Here is a 20756-nt window from a genome sequence, read left to right on the forward strand (position 1 = left end):
AGTCAACATCAACAAAACTCACCTTTGTGATTTCGTTGACTTTATCGTTGCAAATGCATCGGCAGGTTATCCATACATCTCTGTGCCATGTCTGTCCTAACATCGCCGGTAAAATGAGGAGACACTCCGGCACATTCAATGGGGGTCTGGCGGAAGACACTTTCGCATCTTTGGGCCAGTGGTGCAACTTGAATCCCTCCCTGTAAGTGTTGTTACACCCTCTGACAACACACCGACGAGGCATGATGTCTCCAAAGTTCCAAAAAATAGTCGAAAAAACGGAAAATAACAGAGCGGAGACCCAATGTTTACAATATGTTGAAAATGAAAATGTCGGCTGTATTACCTCGGCGACGTCACATTCTGACGCCATCGCCTCCAGAGCGATAAATAGAAAGGCGTTTAATTCGCCAAAATTCAACCATTTAGAGTTCGGAATTCGGTTAAAAAAATATATGGTCTTTTTTCTGCACCGTCAAGGTATATATTGACGCTTACATAGGTCTGGTGATAATGTTCCCTTTTAAGGGGGCCACCTTAACAACAAAGAGCCACCGCTTAAACACCGCCTAAAAAAAATATATATATATTTTTTAAATTTAGAATTTTTTGTTGTTGTCCTGTCCAGCTTCTCAGGCAAATCATATAGTTGATGTAGATGTCCATATCAGCTGTTCAGATTTACTTTACAAAAGAGAAGTGCAGAATACTTCTCTTGTTGCCTTATTTGTATTTGACCTTATTAAATGTATTTATATTATCATTTGGTGCTAAACTAAAGTCTTGACAAGCTGCTACGCTTAGTTCTGCGTCTGTCTCTGTCAGTAGTCTCTGCAGCACCCAGCACTGTCCCACCCACACAACCATCTGATTGGTTACATGCAGCGCGGTAACGGCCAATCAGCAGTGCGTATTCAGAGTGCATGTAACAGCCAATCAGCAGTGAGTATTCAGAGCGCATGTAGTCAGTGCTCACGACAGAGACAAGCAGAGAGGAGAGACGGTGCGGGTGAGCAGAAAGGTGTTTAGGGGGTGAGCATAATGCAGCGGACTCTACACCCAAATTTTAATAAACACCTCCCAGTTAACTACTAGTAACATCAGTATGAGCCCATTCACGTTCTAGAAATATAATTAATAATTAATTAATAATTAATTAGCTAGTGTGCGTGTGTGTGTGTGTGTGTGTTACGGACAGCAAACCCGTCTGTCTGAGAGAAAGACAAGCATTATTGACCTAAAGTTAACAACTAAGTTATTTCACTTTACCTTTTTCTGTGTTGAAGCAGCAAAAAATGACATTATGTTAAATGAAGAGTTTCTGTCTCTGATAGTGTATATAATAATGTAAGTGCATCATAAAGCCTCCATGAACTCCATGGTGTTCAGGGATGAATAGATACCCCTATTGCCATTGTACTATTTTTTAAGCTATAGTTACATTAATCATTAGTAATGTAGCAGCCTAGTTTTGAATGGCAGGGTCCCTGCTATCACATGTTGATAAAATATAACTTTTACATAATAAAAATCAAGTACAGGCTTCCCAAATACTGTAGTAAATAAATTAAGCATGACGAGTTGAGCATACGTCAGCATGTGGCCCCACTTTCAACTATTTTTTTTCAAACGCTTGTTTACAGTAAGTCATTAATTTGACTCGGTCATTATTTTGTCTTAGTAAGTCAATATTAGTAAGTCCAAATAATGACATACTTAGTGTCTCAGGCAGCTAGGACTGTTTTGTGTTTGGTTTATACTTTACGGAAAAAATATCGAGATATATATCGTACATCGCCATTCGGCATACGGAGCGGAAAACACAAACGAAAATTGTAGGCTTCTTCATGCGACGAAGCCGGCCTACTTCACCGCAGTGATGAGATGGAGACGTGATGGTGGCGACAGGCCAAATTATAATGTTCCTTACACACCCACTCAGCCCCTTCCCCGTCCATCCCCTTCCCCCTGGAAAGACACCACTTTATCTAACAAATATTCTGGAAAACACTGAATGGGGAATTTTTTGTCGGTGCAACAGTGAAGTGGGTTGAAAAATGTGGAAGGACAGAAAAAGTCGACAGAAATAAGGGTGGAATTAGGGTTTGGAAAACGTGAATTTCTGGAATTTATTTGAACTTGGAAAAAGGATAGTTTTAATGTCGAGGATGAGTGGAATACGTTGAAGGTGGAATGTTTGGAATCGGTTGAAATATGTGGAAAATGGATAATTAATTTTAAATGGGGAAAATGTCCCTTAAGACTGGGAATTCTTGGAAAGCCGGGAATTTTTTTTACAATTGTTGAAAGGGAGCACCCAATTCCTAAAGAGGCTGAATATTTTGCACTTGAAACAATCTGAATCGGATAGAAAATGTGGGAGTTGTGGAACTTTGAAAAATGTTCCATTCTTTTCAATGGGAATTTCATGGAAATTTGGGAATTTTGTGAAAAAGCGGGAATTTTTTTGAAAATGCTAAAAAAAAACAATGTGAATGTACTGAATAAGTTGGTGTTGGATTTTTTTCAGAACGGTTGAGAAATGTTGAAATAGTAACATTTTTAATTGAGAAATGGTACTACAGAATTCCTGGAATTTCGGAAAAACTGGGAATTTTCCCCCCAGTTTTTTGTCCTCGTTAAGACGAATGTTTTGACGGTTGAAATGGGTTGAAAAATGTGGAATGAATAGTCAACAGAAAACATGGTGGAAATAGGATTGGGGAAAACGGGAATTCCTGGAATTTATTTGAACTTGGAAAAATGATAGTTTAAATGTCCAGGCTGATTTGAATACGTCGAAGGTGGAATGGTTTGAATCGGTTGAAAAATGTGGAAATGGTGGAAGTTTGAAAAATGTTCCATTCTTTTCAATGGGAATATCATGGAAATTTGGGAATTTTGTGAAAAAGCGGGAAATTTTTTTAAAATGCTAAAAAAACCAATGTGAATGTACTGAATAAGTTGGTGTTGGATTTTTTTCAAAACGGTTGAGAAATGTTGAAGTAGTAACATTTTTAATTGAGAAATGGTATCACGGAATTGTTTTAATTCTTTTGTATGGAATGTTTTGATGGTGCAACGGTTGAAGTGGGTTGAACAATGTGGAAGGAGTAGTTGACAGAAAAAATGGTGGAAATGGGGTTGAGAAAAACGGGAATTCCTGTAATTTATTTGAACTTGGAAAAAGGATATTTTGAATGTCCAGGATGAGGGGAATACATTGAAGGTGGAATGGTTAGCATCAGATGAAAAATGTGGAAATGGTGCAAGTTTGAAAAATGGATAATTCATTTTAAATGTGAAAAATGTCCCGGACAACCGTGAATATTGGGAAATCTGGGAATTTTTGGAATTTGCCAAGGGAAAGCCTGTGATTACCGAATAGGCTGAACAGTTTGAAGTTGCAACGGTTCAAATCAGATGAAAAATGTGGAAGGCGTAAAGGTGGAACAAAATAAGGAGTAGAAGAATAATAACAAATAGATGAATTTTGGTGTAGAAAATAATGTGTGAATGTTTTGGGGCATTCACACCATGAATACAAGAAGTTGTTGATGTTGTACATGCACTCAGAAGTGGCTGCAGTGGTACCTCAGCTTCAATCAATCGCCATTTATTTATAAAGCCTTTAATCACAAGGGCCTCAAAGGTGGAATGGTTTGCATCGGTTGAAAAATGTGGAAATGGCGGAAGTTTGAAAAATGGATAGTTCATTTTAAATGTGAAAAATGTCCCGGAAAACCGTGAATATTGGGAAATCTGGGAATTTTTGGAATTTGCCAAGGGAAAGCCTGTGATTACCGAATAGGCTGAACAGTTTGAAGTTGCAACGGTTCAAATGAGATGAAAAATGTGGAAGGCGTAAAGGTGGAACAAAATCAGGAGTAGAAGAATAATAATAACAAATAGATGAATTTTGGTGTAGAAAAGAATATGTGTGAATGTTTTGGAGCATTCACAACATGAATAAAGGAAGTTGTTGATGTTGTACATGCACTCAGAAGTGGCTGCAGTGGTACCTCAGCTTCAATCAATCGCCATTTATTTATAAAGCCTTTAATCACAAGTGCCTCAAAGGTGGAATGGTTTGCATCAGTTAAAAAATGTGGAAATGGTGGAAGTTTGAAAAATGGATAGTTCATTTTAAATGGGAAAAATGTCCTGGAAAACCGTGAATATTGGGAAATCTGGGAATTTTTGGAATTTGCCAAGGGAAAGCCTGCGATTACCGAATAGGCTGAACAGTTTGAAGTTGCAACGGTTCAAATCGGATGAAAAATGTGGAAGGCGTAAAGGTGGAACAAAATCTGGAGTAGAATAATAATAATAACAAATAGATGAATTTTGGTGTAGAAAATAATGTGTGAATGTTTTGGAGCATTCACACCATGAATACAAGAAGTTGTTGATGTTGTACATGCATTCAGAAGTGGCTGCAGTGGTACCTCAGCCTCAATCACTCGCCATTTATTTATAAAGCCTTTACTCACAGGTGCCTCAAAGGTGGAATGGTTTGCATCGGTTGAAAAATGTGGAAATGGTGGAATTTTGAAAAATGGATAGTTCATTTTAATTGGGGAAAATGTCCCGGAAAACCTGGAATACTGGGAAATCTGGGAAATGTTGGAATTTGCCAAGGGAAAGCCTGTGATTACTGAATAGGCTGAACAGTTTGAAGTTGCAACGGTTTGAATCGGATGAAAATGTGGAAGGCGTAAAGGTGGAACAAAATCTGGAGTAGAAGAATAATAATAACAAATAGATGAATTTTGGTGTAGAAAATAATGTGTGAATGTTTTGGAGCATTCACACCATGAATACAATAAGTTGTTGATGTTGTACATGCACTGAGAAGTGGCTGCAGTGGTACCTCAGCTTCAATCAATCGCCATTTATTCATAAAGCCTTTAATCAAAAGTGCCTCGAAGGTGGAATGGTTTGCATCGGTTGAAAAATGTGGAAATGGTGGAATATTGAAAAATGGATAGTTCATTTTAATTGGGGAAAATGTCCCGGAAAACCTGGAATACTGGGATATCTGTGAATTTTGGGAATTTGCCAAGGGAAAGCCTGTGATTACTGAATAGGCTGAACAGTTTGAAGTTGTAACGGTTTGAATCGGATGAAAATGTGGAAGGCGTAAAGGTGGAACAAAATCTGGAGTAGAAGAATAATAATAACAAACAGATGAATTTTGGTGTAGAAAATAATGTGTGAATGTTTTGGAGCATTCACACCATGAATACAAGAAGTTGTTGATGTTGTACATGCACTCAGAAGTGGCTGCAGTGGTACCTCAGCTTCAAATCGAATGAAAAATGTGGAAGGTGGAACAAAATCTGGAGAACAATAATAATAACAAATAGATGAATTTTGGTGTAGAAAAGAATATGTGTGAATGTTTTGGAGCATTCACACCATGAATACAAGAAGTTGTTGATGTTGTACATGCACTCAGAAGTGGCTGCAGTGGTACCTCAGCTTCAATCAATCGCCATTTATTTATAAAGCCTTTAATCACAAGTGCCTCAAAGGTGGAATGGTTTGCATCAGTTGAAAAACGTGGAAATGGCGGAAGTTTGAAAAATGGATAGTTCATTTTAAATGGGAAAAATGTCCCGGAAAACCGTGAATATTGGGAAATCTGGGAATTTTTGGAATTTGCCAAGGGAAAGCCTGCGATTACCGATTAGGCTGAACAGTTTGAAGTTGCAACGGTTCACATCGGATGAAAAATGTGGAAGGGGTAAAGGTGGAACAAAATCTGGAGTAGAAGAATAATAATAACAAATAGATGAATTTTGGTGTGGACAATAATGTGTGAATGTTTTGGAGCATTCACACCATGAATACAAGAAGTTGTTGATGTTGTACATGCACTTAGAAGTGGCTGCAGTGGAACCTCAGCTTCAATCATTCGCCATTTATTTATAAAACCTTTAATCACAAGTGCTTCAAAGGTGGAATCGTTTGCATCGGTTGAAAAATGTGGAAATGGGGGAATTTTGAAAAATGGATAGTTCATTTTAAATGGGAAAAATGTCCTGGAATTCTGGGAAATCTGGGAATTTTGGGAATTTGCCAAGGGAAAGCCTGTGATTACCGAATAGGCTGAACAGTTTGAAGTTGCAACGGTTCAAATCGGATGAAAAATGTGGAAGGCGTAAAGGTGGAACAAAATCTGGAGTAGAAGAATAATAATAACAAATAGATGAATTTTGGTGTAGAAAATAATGTGTGAATGTTTTGGAGCATTCACACCATGAAAACAAGAAGTTGTTGATGTTGTACATGCACTCAGAAGTGGCTGCAGTGGTACCTCAGCTTCAATCATCCATCCATTTTCTACCGCTTATTCCCTTTCGGGGTCGCGGGGGGCGCTGGCGCCTATCTCAACTACAATCGGGCGGAAGGCGGGGTACACCCTGGACAAGTCGCCACCTCATCGCAGGGCTAACACAGATAGACAGACAACATTCACACACTAGGGCCAATTTTAGTGTTGCCAATCAACCTATCCCCAGGTGCATGTCTTTGGAAGTGGGAGGAAGCCGGAGTACCCGGAGGGAACCCACGCATTCACGGGGAGAACATGCAAACTCCACACAGAAAGATCCCGAGCCTGGATTTGAACCCAGGACTGCAGGAGCTTCGTATCGTGAGGCAGACGCACTAACCCCTCTGCCACCGTGAAGCCCAAGCTATCAATCAATCGCCATTTATTTATAAAGCCTTTAATCACAAGTGCCTCAAAGGTGGAATGGTTTGCATCTGTTGAAAAATGTGGAAATGGTGGAAGTTCGAAAAATGGATAGTTCATTTTAAATGGGAAAAATGTCCTGGAAAACCTGGAATTCTGGGAAATCTGGGAATTTTGGGAATTTCCCAAGGGAAAGCCTGCGATTACCGAATAGGCTGAACAGTTTGAAGTTGCAACGGTTCAAATCGGATGAAAAATGTGGAAGGCTTTACGTAAAGGTGGAACAAAATCTGGAATAGAAGAATAATAATAACAAATAGATGAATTTTGGTGTAGAAAAGAATATGTGTGAATATTTTGGAGCATTCACACCATGAATACAAGAAGTTGTTGATGTTGTACATGCACTCAGAAGTGGCTGCAGTGGTACCTCAGCTTCAATCAATCGCCATTTATTTATAAAGCCTTTAATCACAAGTGCCTCAAAGGTGGAATGGTTTGCATTAGTTGAAAAATGTGGAAATGGTGGAAGTTTGAAAAATGGATAGTTCATTTTAAATGGGAAAAATGTCCCGGAAAACCGTGAATATTGGGAAATCTGGGAATTTTTGGAATTTGCCAAGCGAAAGCCTGCGATTACCGAATAGGCTGAACAGTTTGAAGTTGGAACGGTTTGAATCGGATGAAAAATGTGGAAGGGGTAAAGGTGGAACAAAATCTGGAGTAGAAGAATAATAATAACAAATAGATGAATTTTGGTGTGGACAATAATGTGTGAATGTTTTGGAGCATTCACACCATGAATACAAGAAGTTGTTGATGTTGTACATGCACTTAGAAGTGGCTGCAGTGGAACCTCAGCTTCAATCATTCGCCATTTATTTATAAAACCTTTAATCACAAGTGCTTCAAAGGTGGAATCGTTTGCATCGGTTGAAAAATGTGGAAATGGGGGAATTTTGAAAAATGGATAGTTCATTTTAAATGGGAAAAATGTCCTGGAATTCTGGGAAATCTGGGAATTTTGGGAATTTGCCAAGGGAAAGCCTGTGATTACCGAATAGGCTGAACAGTTTGAAGTTGCAACGGTTCAAATCGGATGAAAAATGTGGAAGGCGTAAAGGTGGAACAAAATCTGGAGTAGAAGAATAATAATAACAAATAGATGAATTTTGGTGTAGAAAATAATGTGTGAATGTTTTGGAGCATTCACACCATGAAAACAAGAAGTTGTTGATGTTGTACATGCACTCAGAAGTGGCTGCAGTGGTACCTCAGCTTCAATCATCCATCCATTTTCTACCGCTTATTCCCTTTCGGGGTCGCGGGGGGCGCTGGCGCCTATCTCAGCTACAATCGGGCGGAAGGCGGGGTACACCCTGGACAAGTCGCCACCTCATCGCAGGGCTAACACAGATAGACAGACAACATTCACACACTAGGGCCAATTTTAGTGTTGCCAATCAACCTATCCCCAGGTGCATGTCTTTGGAAGTGGGAGGAAGCCGGAGTACCCGGAGGGAACCCACGCATTCACGGGGAGAACATGCAAACTCCACACAGAAAGATCCCGAGCCTGGATTTGAACCCAGGACTGCAGGAGCTTCGTATCGTGAGGCAGACGCACTAACCCCTCTGCCACCGTGAAGCCCAAGCTATCAATCAATCGCCATTTATTTATAAAGCCTTTAATCACAAGTGCCTCAAAGGTGGAATGGTTTGCATCTGTTGAAAAATGTGGAAATGGTGGAAGTTCGAAAAATGGATAGTTCATTTTAAATGGGAAAAATGTCCTGGAAAACCTGGAATTCTGGGAAATCTGGGAATTTTGGGAATTTCCCAAGGGAAAGCCTGCGATTACCGAATAGGCTGAACAGTTTGAAGTTGCAACGGTTCAAATCGGATGAAAAATGTGGAAGGCTTTACGTAAAGGTGGAACAAAATCTGGAATAGAAGAATAATAATAACAAATAGATGAATTTTGGTGTAGAAAAGAATATGTGTGAATATTTTGGAGCATTCACACCATGAATACAAGAAGTTGTTGATGTTGTACATGCACTCAGAAGTGGCTGCAGTGGTACCTCAGCTTCAATCAATCGCCATTTATTTATAAAGCCTTTAATCACAAGTGCCTCAAAGGTGGAATGGTTTGCATTAGTTGAAAAATGTGGAAATGGTGGAAGTTTGAAAAATGGATAGTTCATTTTAAATGTGAAAAATGTCCCGGAAAACCGTGAATATTGGGAAATCTGGGAATTTTTGGAATTTGCCAAGCGAAAGCCTGCGATTACCGAATAGGCTGAACAGTTTGAAGTTGGAACGGTTTGAATCGGATGAAAAATGTGGAAGGCGTAAAGGTGGAACAAAATCTGGAGTAGAAGAATAATAATAACAAATAGATGAATTTTGGTGCAGAAAATAATGTGTGAATGTTTTGGAGCATTCAGACCATGAATACAAGAAGTTGTTGATGTTGTACATGCACTTAGAAGTCGCTGCAGTGGTACCTCAGCTTCAATCAATCGCTATTTATTTATAAAGCCTTTAATCACAAGTGCTTCAAAGGTGGAATCGTTTGCATCGGTTAAAAAATGTGGAAATGGTGGAATTTTGAAAAATGGATAGTTCATTTTAAATGGGAAAAATGTCCTGGAATTCTGGGAAATCTGGGAATTTTGGGAATTTCCCAAGGGAAAGCCTGCGATTACCGAATAGGCTGAACAGTTTGAAGTTGCAACGGTTCAAATCAGATGAAAAATGTGGAAGGCGTAAAGGTGGAACAAAATCTGGAGTAGAAGAATAATAATAACAAATAGATGAATTTTGGTGTAGAAAATAATGTGTGAATGTTTTGGAGCATTCACACCATGAATACAAGAAGTTGTTGATGTTGTACATGCACTCACAAGTGGCCGCAGTGGTACCTCAGCTTCAATCATCCATCCATTTTCTACCGCTTATTCCCTTTCGGGGTCGCGGGGGGCGCTGGCGCCTATCTCAGCTACAATCGGGCGGAAGGCGGGGTACACCCTGGACAAGTCGCCACCTCATCGCAGGGCTAACACAGATAGACAGACAACATTCACACACTAGGGCCAATTTTAGTGTTGCCAATCAACCTATCCCCAGGTGCATGTCTTTGGAAGTGGGAGGAAGCCGGAGTACCCGGAGGGAACCCATGCATTCACGGGGAGAACATGCAAACTCCACATAGAAATATCCCGAGCCTGGATTTGAACCCAGGACTGCAGGAGCTTCGTATTGTGAGGCAGACGCACTAACCCCTCTGCCACCGTGAAGCCCAAGCTATCAATCAATCGCCATTTATTTATAAAGCCTTTAATCACAAGTGCCTCAAAGGTGGAATGGTTTGCATCTGTTGAAAAATGTGGAAATGGTGGAAGTTCGAAAAATGGATAGTTCATTTTAAATGGGGAAAAATGTCCTGGAAAACCTGGAATTCTGGGAAATCTGGGAATTTTGGGAATTTCCCAAGGGAAAGCCTGCGATTACCGAATAGGCTGAACAGTTTGAAGTTGCAACGGTTCAAATCGGATGAAAAATGTGGAAGGCTTTACGTAAAGGTGGAACAAAATCTGGAATAGAAGAATAATAATAACAAATAGATGAATTTTGGTGTAGAAACTAATGTGTGAATATTTTGGAGCATTCACACCATGAATACAAGAAGTTGTTGATGTTGTACATGCACTCAGAAGTGGCTGCAGTGGTACCTCAGCTTCAATCAATCGCCATTTATTTATAAAGCCTTTAATCACAAGTGCCTCAAAGGTGGAATGGTTTGCATTAGTTGAAAAATGTGGAAATGGTGGAAGTTTGAAAAATGGATAGTTCATTTTAAATGTGAAAAATGTCCCGGAAAACCGTGAATATTGGGAAATCTGGGAATTTTTGGAATTTGCCAAGCGAAAGCCTGCGATTACCGAATAGGCTGAACAGTTTGAAGTTGGAACGGTTTGAATCGGATGAAAAATGTGGAAGGCGTAAAGGTGCAACAAAATCTGGAGTAGAAGAATAAAAATAACAAATAGATTAATTTTGGTGTAGAAAATAATGTGTGAATATTTTGGAGCATTCACACCATGAATACAAGAAGTTGTTGATGTTGTACATGCACTCAGAAGTCGCTGCAGTGGTACCTCAGCTTCAATCAATCGCTATTTATTTATAAAGCCTTTAATCACAAGTGCCTCAAAGGCCTGCACAGACCACAACGACTTCCCCTGATCTGAACCCACATCCGGGCAGGGAAACAACTTCAAAAGCCCGGGCTGGGGAAAAAGAGGAAACCTCGGGAAGGGGCCCGCCTCCAGGGGACCGGCTGCAACGGACGCCGTTATTGAATTGTTACATTCGGAGGTCATGTGAGAGTCCAGACCGTTGGGAAGCCAGCGGAGGGTCATAGGTGGAAATTCTTCCATGTCGACACTTCCATAATGCAGAGAACTTGGAGCAGCCAGACAGGAGAGGGGGGACAGAAAAGAAAAGCGGCAGATCAACTGGTCGAAACTGGATCTATCCACAAGCGAGCGTAGAAAATTAGATTATATTTATGAGGTCAATTGTTATTTGACCGAGTGAGTAACTCAAAACTAGTGAAGTTGTCAGGTTGTGTAAATGCTAAATAAAAAGAGAATACAGCAAATCCTTTTCAACTTTATATTCAATTGAATAGACTGCAAAGACAAGATATTTCATCTTCACACTGACAAACTTTGTTATTTTTTGTTGCAAATAATCATGAACTTTAACATATTGCTAAAAAGGCATTTTTACCAGTGTGTTACATGGCCTTTCCTTTTAACAGCACTCAGTAAAAGGTTTGGGAACTGATGAGACACGTTTTTGAAGTGGAATTCTTTCCCATTCTTGCTTGATGTACAACTTAAGTTGCTCAACAGTCTCCTGCCTCACATTTCAGCCTTCATATTGCACCACACATTTTCAATGGGAGACAGGTCTGGACTACAGGGTGTTGTAACACATGGCTTGGCATCATTATCTTGCTGAAATAAGCAGGGGCGTCCATAATAATGTTGCTTGGATGGCAACATATGTTGCTCCAAAAGCTGTATGTACCTTTCAGCATTGATGGTACCTTCACAGATGTGCAAGTAACCCATGCCTTGGGAACTAATACACCCCCATACCATCACACATGCTGCCTTTTACACTTTGCACCTAGAACAGTCCGGATGGTTCTTTTCCTCTTTGGTCCGGAGGACACCACGTCCACAGTTTCCAAAAACAATTTGAAATGCGGACTCGTCAGGCCACAGTCCATCTTTGATGAGCTCGAGCCCAGCCATTCTGGCGGCGTTTCTGGGTGTTGTTGATAAATAGCTTTCATTTTGCATAGTAACATTTTAACTTGCCTTTACGGATGTAGTGACCAACTGTAGTTACTAACAGGGGTTTTCTGAAGTGTTCCTGAGCCCATGTTGTGATATTTTTTACACACTGATGTGGCTTTTTGATACAGTAGCGCCTGAGGGATCCGAGGTGCATAATATTATGTCTTACGTGCAGTGATTTCTCCAGATTTTCTGGAACTTTTGATGATATTACGGAGTGTAGATGGTGAAATCCCTAAATTCCTTGCAATAGCTGCTTGAGAGATGCTGTTCTTCAACAATTTGCTCAGGCATTCGTTGACAAAATGGTGACCTTTGCCCCGTCCTTGTTTGTGAATGAGTGAGCATTTGGAAGCTGATTTTATAGCCAATCATGGCACCCACCTGTTCCCAATTAGCCCGTTCACCTGTGGGATGTTCCAAATAAGTGTTTGATGAGCATTCCTCAACTTTCTCACTCTTTTTTGCCACTTGTGCCAGCTATACCAGTTGGAATGTTAAATATCTTGTCTTTGCAGTCTATTCAATTGAATATAAGTTGAAAATGATTTGTTGTATTCTTTTTTTATTTACCATTTACACATTGTGACAACTTCACTGCTTTTGGGGTTTATATTAATATTGTTATGCATCTGACAGTTTTATTTTCTGATTTTCTATGCAGACTATCGTGTCCAAGTACGGATCACAGTTCCGTGGTAATTCCCAGCATGACGCCCTGGAGTTCCTCCTTTGGCTGTTGGATCGTGTCCATGAAGACATCAACTTGGCCTCCCACAATAACAACAACATCACCAAAACTTGTGAAAAGGTAAGATCACTGTGAGTTAACCGCTGTATATTGTATTATGTTATATATTACGCTTTTGTCCCAAATTACTCTCTTCTGGAACAAGTTTAGACAATCCACATCAGTCTTTTGCTCATAATCAGGAATTTAAACGGATGAAAAGTGTTTTGGTAAACCCAGAGGCTTGTATAATGTGTCTGTAGCTTTAATGCTAATGAGCTGTGTTTGGCCACGCCTCTGTCTAATCAGGCGTATAACTTAACGATAGCCCACAGCAAAGCCAAATAAGATGGGTAAGTAAAATTTCAACAATTTAGTTGGTGTTGTTTACTTGAGTCATATTGCCATCATAATGCAGTCTACACATATCTTTTATGTGTGACTGCCATCATATTGCAGTCTGTGTATCTCTTATATGTGACTGCCATCATATTGCAGTCTACACGTATCTCTTTTGTGTGACTGCCATCATATTGCAGTCTACACGTATCTTATGTGTGACTGCCATCATAGTGCAGTCAACATGTATCTCTTATGTGTGACTGCCATCGTATTGCAGTCTACACATATATCATGTGTGACTGCCATCATATTGCAGTCTATGTGTATCTCTTATGTGTGACTGCCGTCTTAGTGATGTCTACACCTATCTTTTATGTGTGACTGCCATCATAGTGCTGTCAACACGTATCTCTTATGTGTGACTGCCATCGTGTTGCAGTCTACACATATCTCTTATGTGTGACTGCCATCATATTGCAGTCTACCTGTATTTCTTGTGTGACTGCTATCATGGTGATGTCTACATGTATCTCTTATGTGTGACTGCCATCATAGTGATGTCTACACGTATCTATTTTGTGTGACTGCCATCATATTGCAGTCTACACGTATCTCTTATGTGTGACTGCCATCATATTGCAGTCTACACGTATCTCTTATGTGTGACTGCCATCATAGTGCAGTCAACACGTATCTCTTATGTGTGACTGCCATCATATTGCAGTCTACACGTATCTCTTGTGTGACTGCTATCATATTGCAGTCTACACATATCTCTTATGTGTGACTGCCATCATATTGCAGTCTACCTGTATTTCTTGTGTGACTGCCATCATGGTGATGTCTACATGTATCTCTTATGTGTGACTGCCATCATAGTGATGTCTACACGTATCTATTTTGTGTGACTGCCATCATATTGCAGTCTACACGTATCTCTTATGTGTGACTGCCATCATATTGCAGTCTACACGTATCTCTTGTGTGACTGCTATCATATTGCAGTCTACACATATCTCTTATGTGTGACTGCCATCATATTGCAGTCTACCTGTATTTCTTGTGTGACTGCCATCATGGTGATGTCTACATGTATCTCTTATGTGTGACTGCCATCATAGCGATGTCTACACGTATCTATTTTGTGTGACTGCCATCATATTGCAGTCTACACGTATCTCTTATGTGTGACTGCCATCATATTGCAGTCTACACGTATCTCTTATGTGTGACTGCCATCATAGTGCAGTCAACACGTATCTCTTATGTGTGACTGCCATCATATTGCAGTCTACACGTATCTCTTGTGTGACTGCTATCATATTGCAGTCTACACATATCTCTTATGTGTGACTGCCATCATATTGCAGTCTACCTGTATTTCTTGTGTGACTGCCATCATGGTGATGTCTACATGTATCTCTTATGTGTGACTGCCATCATAGCGATGTCTACACGTATCTATTTTGTGTGACTGCCATCATATTGCAGTCTACACGTATCTCTTATGTGTGACTACCATCATATTGCAGTCTACACGTATCTCTTATGTGTGACTGCCATCATAGTGCAGTCAACACGTATCTCTTATGTGTGACTGCCATCATATTGCAGTCTACACGTATCTCTTGTGTGACTGCTATCATATTGCAGTCTACACATATCTCTTATGTGTGACTGCCATCATATTGCAGTCTACCTGTATTTCTTGTGTGACTGCCATCATGGTGATGTCTACATGTATCTCTTATGTGTGACTGCCATCATATTGCAGTCTACACGTATCTCTTATGTGTGACTGCCATCATAGTGCAGTCAACACGTATCTCTTATGTGTGACTGCCATCATATTGCAATCTACACGTATCTCTTGTGTGTGACTGCCATCATATTGCATTCTAAATGTATTTCTTATGTGTGACTGCCATCATGTTGCAGTCTACACGTATCTCTTATGTGTGACTGCCATCATATTGCAGTCTACATGTATTTCTTATGTGTGACTGCCATCATATCACCAAAATTATTACCGAGCACGGCCGCCGCTGCTGCCCACTGCTCCCCTCACCTCTTAAATGCAGAGGACCAAATGTGTGTGTGACTATCATTGGTACTTTGACTTAATTTAATACTGCAGTCCACAGGTATCCCTTATGTGTGACTGCCATCCACTGGTCACACTTATTATTACACCATATACCAAATAAAATAGCTTCAAGGTCGGTAAGCAAAACCAGAATTTTTCCGTACTTTAAGTGTGCCTTATAGCCTGGAAAATACGGTAGTTAGAAGTTAGTTCTGGACCTCAGATTTTACTTTATCGTTGTATTTTTTTGTCCGTATTGATGTGAAATGATCTTAAATTATTTTAAAGATGGTCTTAATTTTTTTTTTTAAAAGTCTTAAATTTGACATGGTGTAACCTGCAGAGACCCCTGTCACATTTTCACCGGCTCGCCTGCTCGGTCGGCATTTCTAAATGTAAAGCTTGGTTTAAGCTGCCTGGCTCAGAGGGTAGAGCGGCTGTCCAGTCATGTTAGGGTTCCTGGTTCGAAACCAGCTCTCGGGGCAACTGTGGCTACAACTGTAGCTTACCACCATCGCCGTGTGAATGTGGAGTGAAAGAAGGATTGGTTCTGGTGAAAAACGCTGTATAAATTTAAACTATTATTATTATTATTATTAAATAAATGTGAGTGTGCATGTTGTCTATCAGTGTTGGACCTGCCATGTGTTACAAAGCCGATTTTTTAATTTTTTTGTTGTTATATTTTTTATATTTTATATTTACCTACTCAGTGACCTTGTGTTTAGAGCATTGGTGTCAAACTCTGGCCCGCCGTGTAATTTAATTCGGCCCTTGAGGCAATATCAATTTAGCATTAGAGCTGGCCCGCCGGTGTTATACAGCGTTGGTGCCGCTATAACACCGCATTCCCCGCTAATACTCATACTTGCCAACCCTCCTAATTTTCCCGGTAGACTCCCGAAGTTCAGTGCCCCTCCCGAAAATCTCCCGGGGCAACCATTCTCCCAAATTTCTACCGATTTCCACCTGGAAAACAATATCGGGGGCGTGCATTTAAGCCACTGCCTTTAGTGTTCTCTACAACCTGTCGTCACGTCCGCTTTTCCTCCATACTAACAGCGTGTCACATATTTGTGGCCTTTACACACACACACACATGCACAAGTGAATGCAAGGCATACTTGGTCAACAGTCATACAGGTCACACTGAGAGTGGCCGTATAAACAACTTTAGCACTGTTACAGATATTCGCCACACCAAACAAGAATGACAAACATATTTCGGGTGAACATCCGTACCGTAACACAACAGAAGAAATTCCCAGAACCCCTTGCAGCACTAACTCTTTCGGGAAACTTCCAGCAAACTGACCAATAATTAACGTTTTATTCATGCATTTTCTCTTGCTACTTCAAAGCTTGAATGTTTGGTTCATTCATTATTGTTATTTTATTTTCAAATGTATTATTAGCCTGTGGAAAAAAATTGATATTTGCCTCAGAAGATTGCAAATAGAAAAAAAGGCATAAAATTAGTATTTAAATTTGATATTTTTTAAATTATTATTATTATTATTATTATTTGAAACTGGATTTTGCATGTCACTAAAGTTATATAAGCCTTGCTTGTTCAATATTTAATGCAAAACTTGTTTGGGTCCCTATTAAAAGGTTAATTTGTTCAACTTTGGCCCCCGGCCCCCGGCTTTGGGGTTGGAGCAAGGGCGGGACACGGCTTTGTTCCGTTGAAAATTTTGGCCCACTCTGTATTCGAGTTTGACACCCCTGGTTTAGAGTGTCCGCCCTGAGCAGTAGATGAGGTTTTTCAAAATTTTCTTAAAAAACGTGATCAGAATCTGTCCATAACTGTTAGTTATGTCGCTAACTAACAAACAGACAAAGGGGTAAGTAAGAAATACTGCGTTTTCCAAAGCAAAACGCGCCTTTTTTATCTGGAACGTTTCCAAGGCGACACGGCACGGAAGGGGAAATCACCCTGGAAAACTGTACACCGCGGAAGGCAGCTTACACCTTGGACAAGTCGCCACCTCATAAACCATCACCGGTAGATCTTTTGAATCAAGTCTTTTATATTTTCCGGCAATATATGTTTTTTTTCTTAGTCTCCCGTGTCCCGCCCTTGCTCCAACGCCAAATCCCCTGTCTCGTCCCAGCTGCTGCTAATAAAGGCGACAGGTGATTAGATAACAAGGCCCACCTGGGCCATCTACTCACCTGTCGTTGTCTCCGAGGCCGGTCCCTGCACACCCCGTCCCGCGGCAGGCCCGCTGGCCACGCCCCTCTCCACAATCCGTTTTATTAAAAGTTAAGTTGTTCGTTAACTTTTCCGAGAAACAGCATTTTCCAAACGGCTATAAACATGTCCACTGCGGAGGATTCTGGTGTCATAAAGTAAAAGTTGAAGGACACTAAAGTGAACATTATTGGACGTTAACATTGCCACTTAAAATATTTGCTTGAAACAGTAGATGTTCATGCACGATTCTTTGCGCTTAAATACGATTAAAACATTCAAGCATTATATTTGTGTTCGATTAAAGTAGTTGTGTTAATCCAAAACATCCCTGTGGAAATCGCTTCCTCGTGCTCCCACTCACAGAAACTTCACAGGATCCAAGTTTGCAGGTTTTAACAAAGTTGGAATGCTCATATGTTTTATCAACTGTTTCCTTCTCCCAGAATGTGACTTTTCAGCCACGTCCGTATCCTCTCCTCCTGCTCCCGGCCGCTTACTGTTAAAGACAACAGATGATTAGATTAACACGTACCACCTGGGAAATCTAATCACCTGTCAAGCTGGGTTTCGCCGTCAGCCCCCCATCCAATGGTGCTCGTCTTCAGCACCATAGACAGAGGCAGTTACTTTTGCTCCTGCAGTCACGCTGGCCACACCTCCCTCCACACTGACTTTATAAACATAAAAAAATAAAAAATAAATTTAAAAGGAAAAAAATATTTTGTGGCAATAAAACATATTGACGTAAACATAGTAGTACACTCTTGTATTTTACTTCTTTATCTCTTTTTTTCTAACCAAAAATGCTTTGGTCTGATTAGGGGGTACTTGAATTAAAAAAATGTTTACAGTGGGTACATCACTGAAAAAAGGTTGAAAACCACTGTCCTACGGTGTGTAGTGAAGCATGTTTAGCTATTCCTCGTCCTCCAGTGATAGTACTACTTGTAAGAGACTCACTTTGTTTTTTTTCCGCCACGGAGGCGAGGATTAGTGATTTAGAAGTCGCTAAAACATTGCCGACTGCGGATGGACAATAACTCCTAGCTCTTCCTGAGGGTGTTTCAGTGTTATAACGTCATACCCGTTGGGATCCGGAACTATTCAAACAGAGTATAGTACGGTTAAATTTAATTAAATAAATCAGACATGTTAGTGTAAAAAATAGAAGCAAAAGAGGTTGGTAGAATAAAATAAAGTTAAATTAAATTAAATTGGACATGTAAGTGTCAAAATGACAAGCACAAGGTTGGAAGAATAAAATAAAGTTAAATTAAAATGAAATATAAATTAAATTGGACATGTAAGTGTCAAAAAGACAAGCAAAAGTTTGGTAGATTAAAATAAAGTTAAATTAAATTAAATTGGACATGTAAGTGTCAAAAAGACAAGCACAATAGGTTGGTAGAATAAAATAAAGTTAAATTAAAATAAAATATAAATTAAATTGGACATGTAAGTGTCAAAAAGACAAGCACAGGAGGTTGGTAGAATAAAATAAAGTTAAATCAAATCAAATTGGACACGTTAGTGTCAAAAAGACAAGCAAAAGAGGTTTTGATTGATTGATACTTTTATTAGTAGATTGCACAGTTCAGTACATATTCTGTACAATTGACCACTAAATGGTAACACACCAATAAGTTTTTCGACTTGTTTAAGTCGGGGTCCACGTTAATCAATGTTGGTAGATTAAAATAAAGTTAAATTAAATCAAATTGGACATGTAAGTGTCAAAAAGACAAGCACAATAGGTTGGTAGAATAAAATAAAGTTAAATTAAATTAAATTAAAAAGGACATGTAAGTGTCAAAAAGACAAGCAAAAGAGGTTGGTAGAATAAATTCATCCATCCATTTCTACCGCTTATTCCCTTTTGGGGTCACATGTAAGTATAATAAAGAGAAGCAAAAGAGGTTGGTAGTATAAAATAAAGTTCAATTAAATTAAGTTGGGCATGTAAGTGTCAAAAAGACAAGCACAAGGTTGGTAGAATAAAATACAGTTAAATTAAAATAAATTAAAATAAATGGGACATGTAAGTGTCAAAAATACAAGCACAAGAGGTTGGTAGAATAAAATAAAGTTAAATTAAATTAAGCACAAGAGGTTGGTAGGACAAAATAAAGTTCAATTAAAATAAAATATAAATTAAATTGGACATGTAAGTGTCAAAAAGACAAGCAAAAGTTTGGTAGATTAAAATAAAGTTAAATTAAATAAAATTGGACATGTAAGTGTCAAAAAGACAAGCACAATATGTTGGTAGAATAAAATAAAGTTAAATTAAAATAAAATACAAATTACATGGGACATGTAAGTGTCAAAAAGACAAGCACAAGAGGTTGGTAGAATTAAATAAAGTTAAATTAAATTAAATTGGACATATAAGTGTCAAGACGAGTAGCAAAAGAAGTTGGTAGAATAAAATAAAGTTAAATTAAATTAAGCACAAGAGGTTGGTAGGACAAAATAAAGTTCAATTAAAATAGAATATAAATTAAATTGGACATGTAAGTGTCAAAAAGACAAGCAAAATTTTGGTAGATTAAAATAAAGTTAAATCAAATTGGACATGTAAGTGTCAAAAAGACAAGCACAGGAGGTTGGTAGAATAAAATAAAGTTACATTAAAATAAAAAATAAATTAAATTGGAGACGTAAGTGTCAAAAAAACAAGCACGAAGTTGGTAGAACAAAATAAAGTTAAATTAAAATAAAATATAAATTAAATTGGACATGTAAGTGTCAAAAAGACAAGCAAAAGTTTGGTAGATTAAAATAAAGTTAAATTAAATCAAATTGGACATGTAAGTGTCAAAAAGACAAGCACAAGAGGTTTTGATTGATTGATACTTTTATTAGTAGATTGCACAGTTCAGTACATATTCTGTACAATTGACCACTAAATGGTAACACACCAATAAGTTTTTCGACTTGTTTAAGTCGTTAATCAATGTTGGTAGGTTGGTAGAATAAAATAAAGTTGAATTAAATCAAATTGGACATGTAAGTGTCAAAAAAACAAGCACAATATGTTGGTAGGATAAAATAAAGTTAAATTAAAATAAAATCTAAATTAAATCAGACATGTAAGTGTCAAAAAGACAAGTACAAGAAGTTGGTAGAATTAAATAGTTAAATTCAACTAAATTGGACATGTAAGTGTCAAAAAGACATGCAAATGGTTGGTAGATTAAAATAAAGTTAAATTAAAATAAATTGGACATGTAAGTGTCAAAAAGACAAGCACAAAAGGTTGGTAAAATAAAATAAAGTTAAATTAAAATAAAATATAAATTAAATTAGACATGTAA

The 20756-nt window shown here is 38.8% G+C and overlaps 1 protein-coding gene across 2 annotated transcripts in view; it reads left to right on the plus strand.

Annotated features, from left to right (window-relative positions):
* The window catches only part of usp43b (ubiquitin specific peptidase 43b), a 321262-nt gene that overhangs the window by 58077 nt on the left and 242429 nt on the right, over nt 1-20756 (plus strand). For both annotated transcript variants that reach the window (XM_061884275.1, XM_061884274.1), the window contains exon 2: nt 12746-12892. In XM_061884275.1, coding sequence (XP_061740259.1) covers nt 12746-12892 — 147 coding nt within the window. The remainder of the gene's footprint in view (nt 1-12745; nt 12893-20756) is intronic.

Source organism: Nerophis ophidion, linkage group LG23, assembly GCF_033978795.1.
Source record: "Nerophis ophidion isolate RoL-2023_Sa linkage group LG23, RoL_Noph_v1.0, whole genome shotgun sequence".
Taxonomy (NCBI): domain Eukaryota; kingdom Metazoa; phylum Chordata; class Actinopteri; order Syngnathiformes; family Syngnathidae; genus Nerophis; species Nerophis ophidion.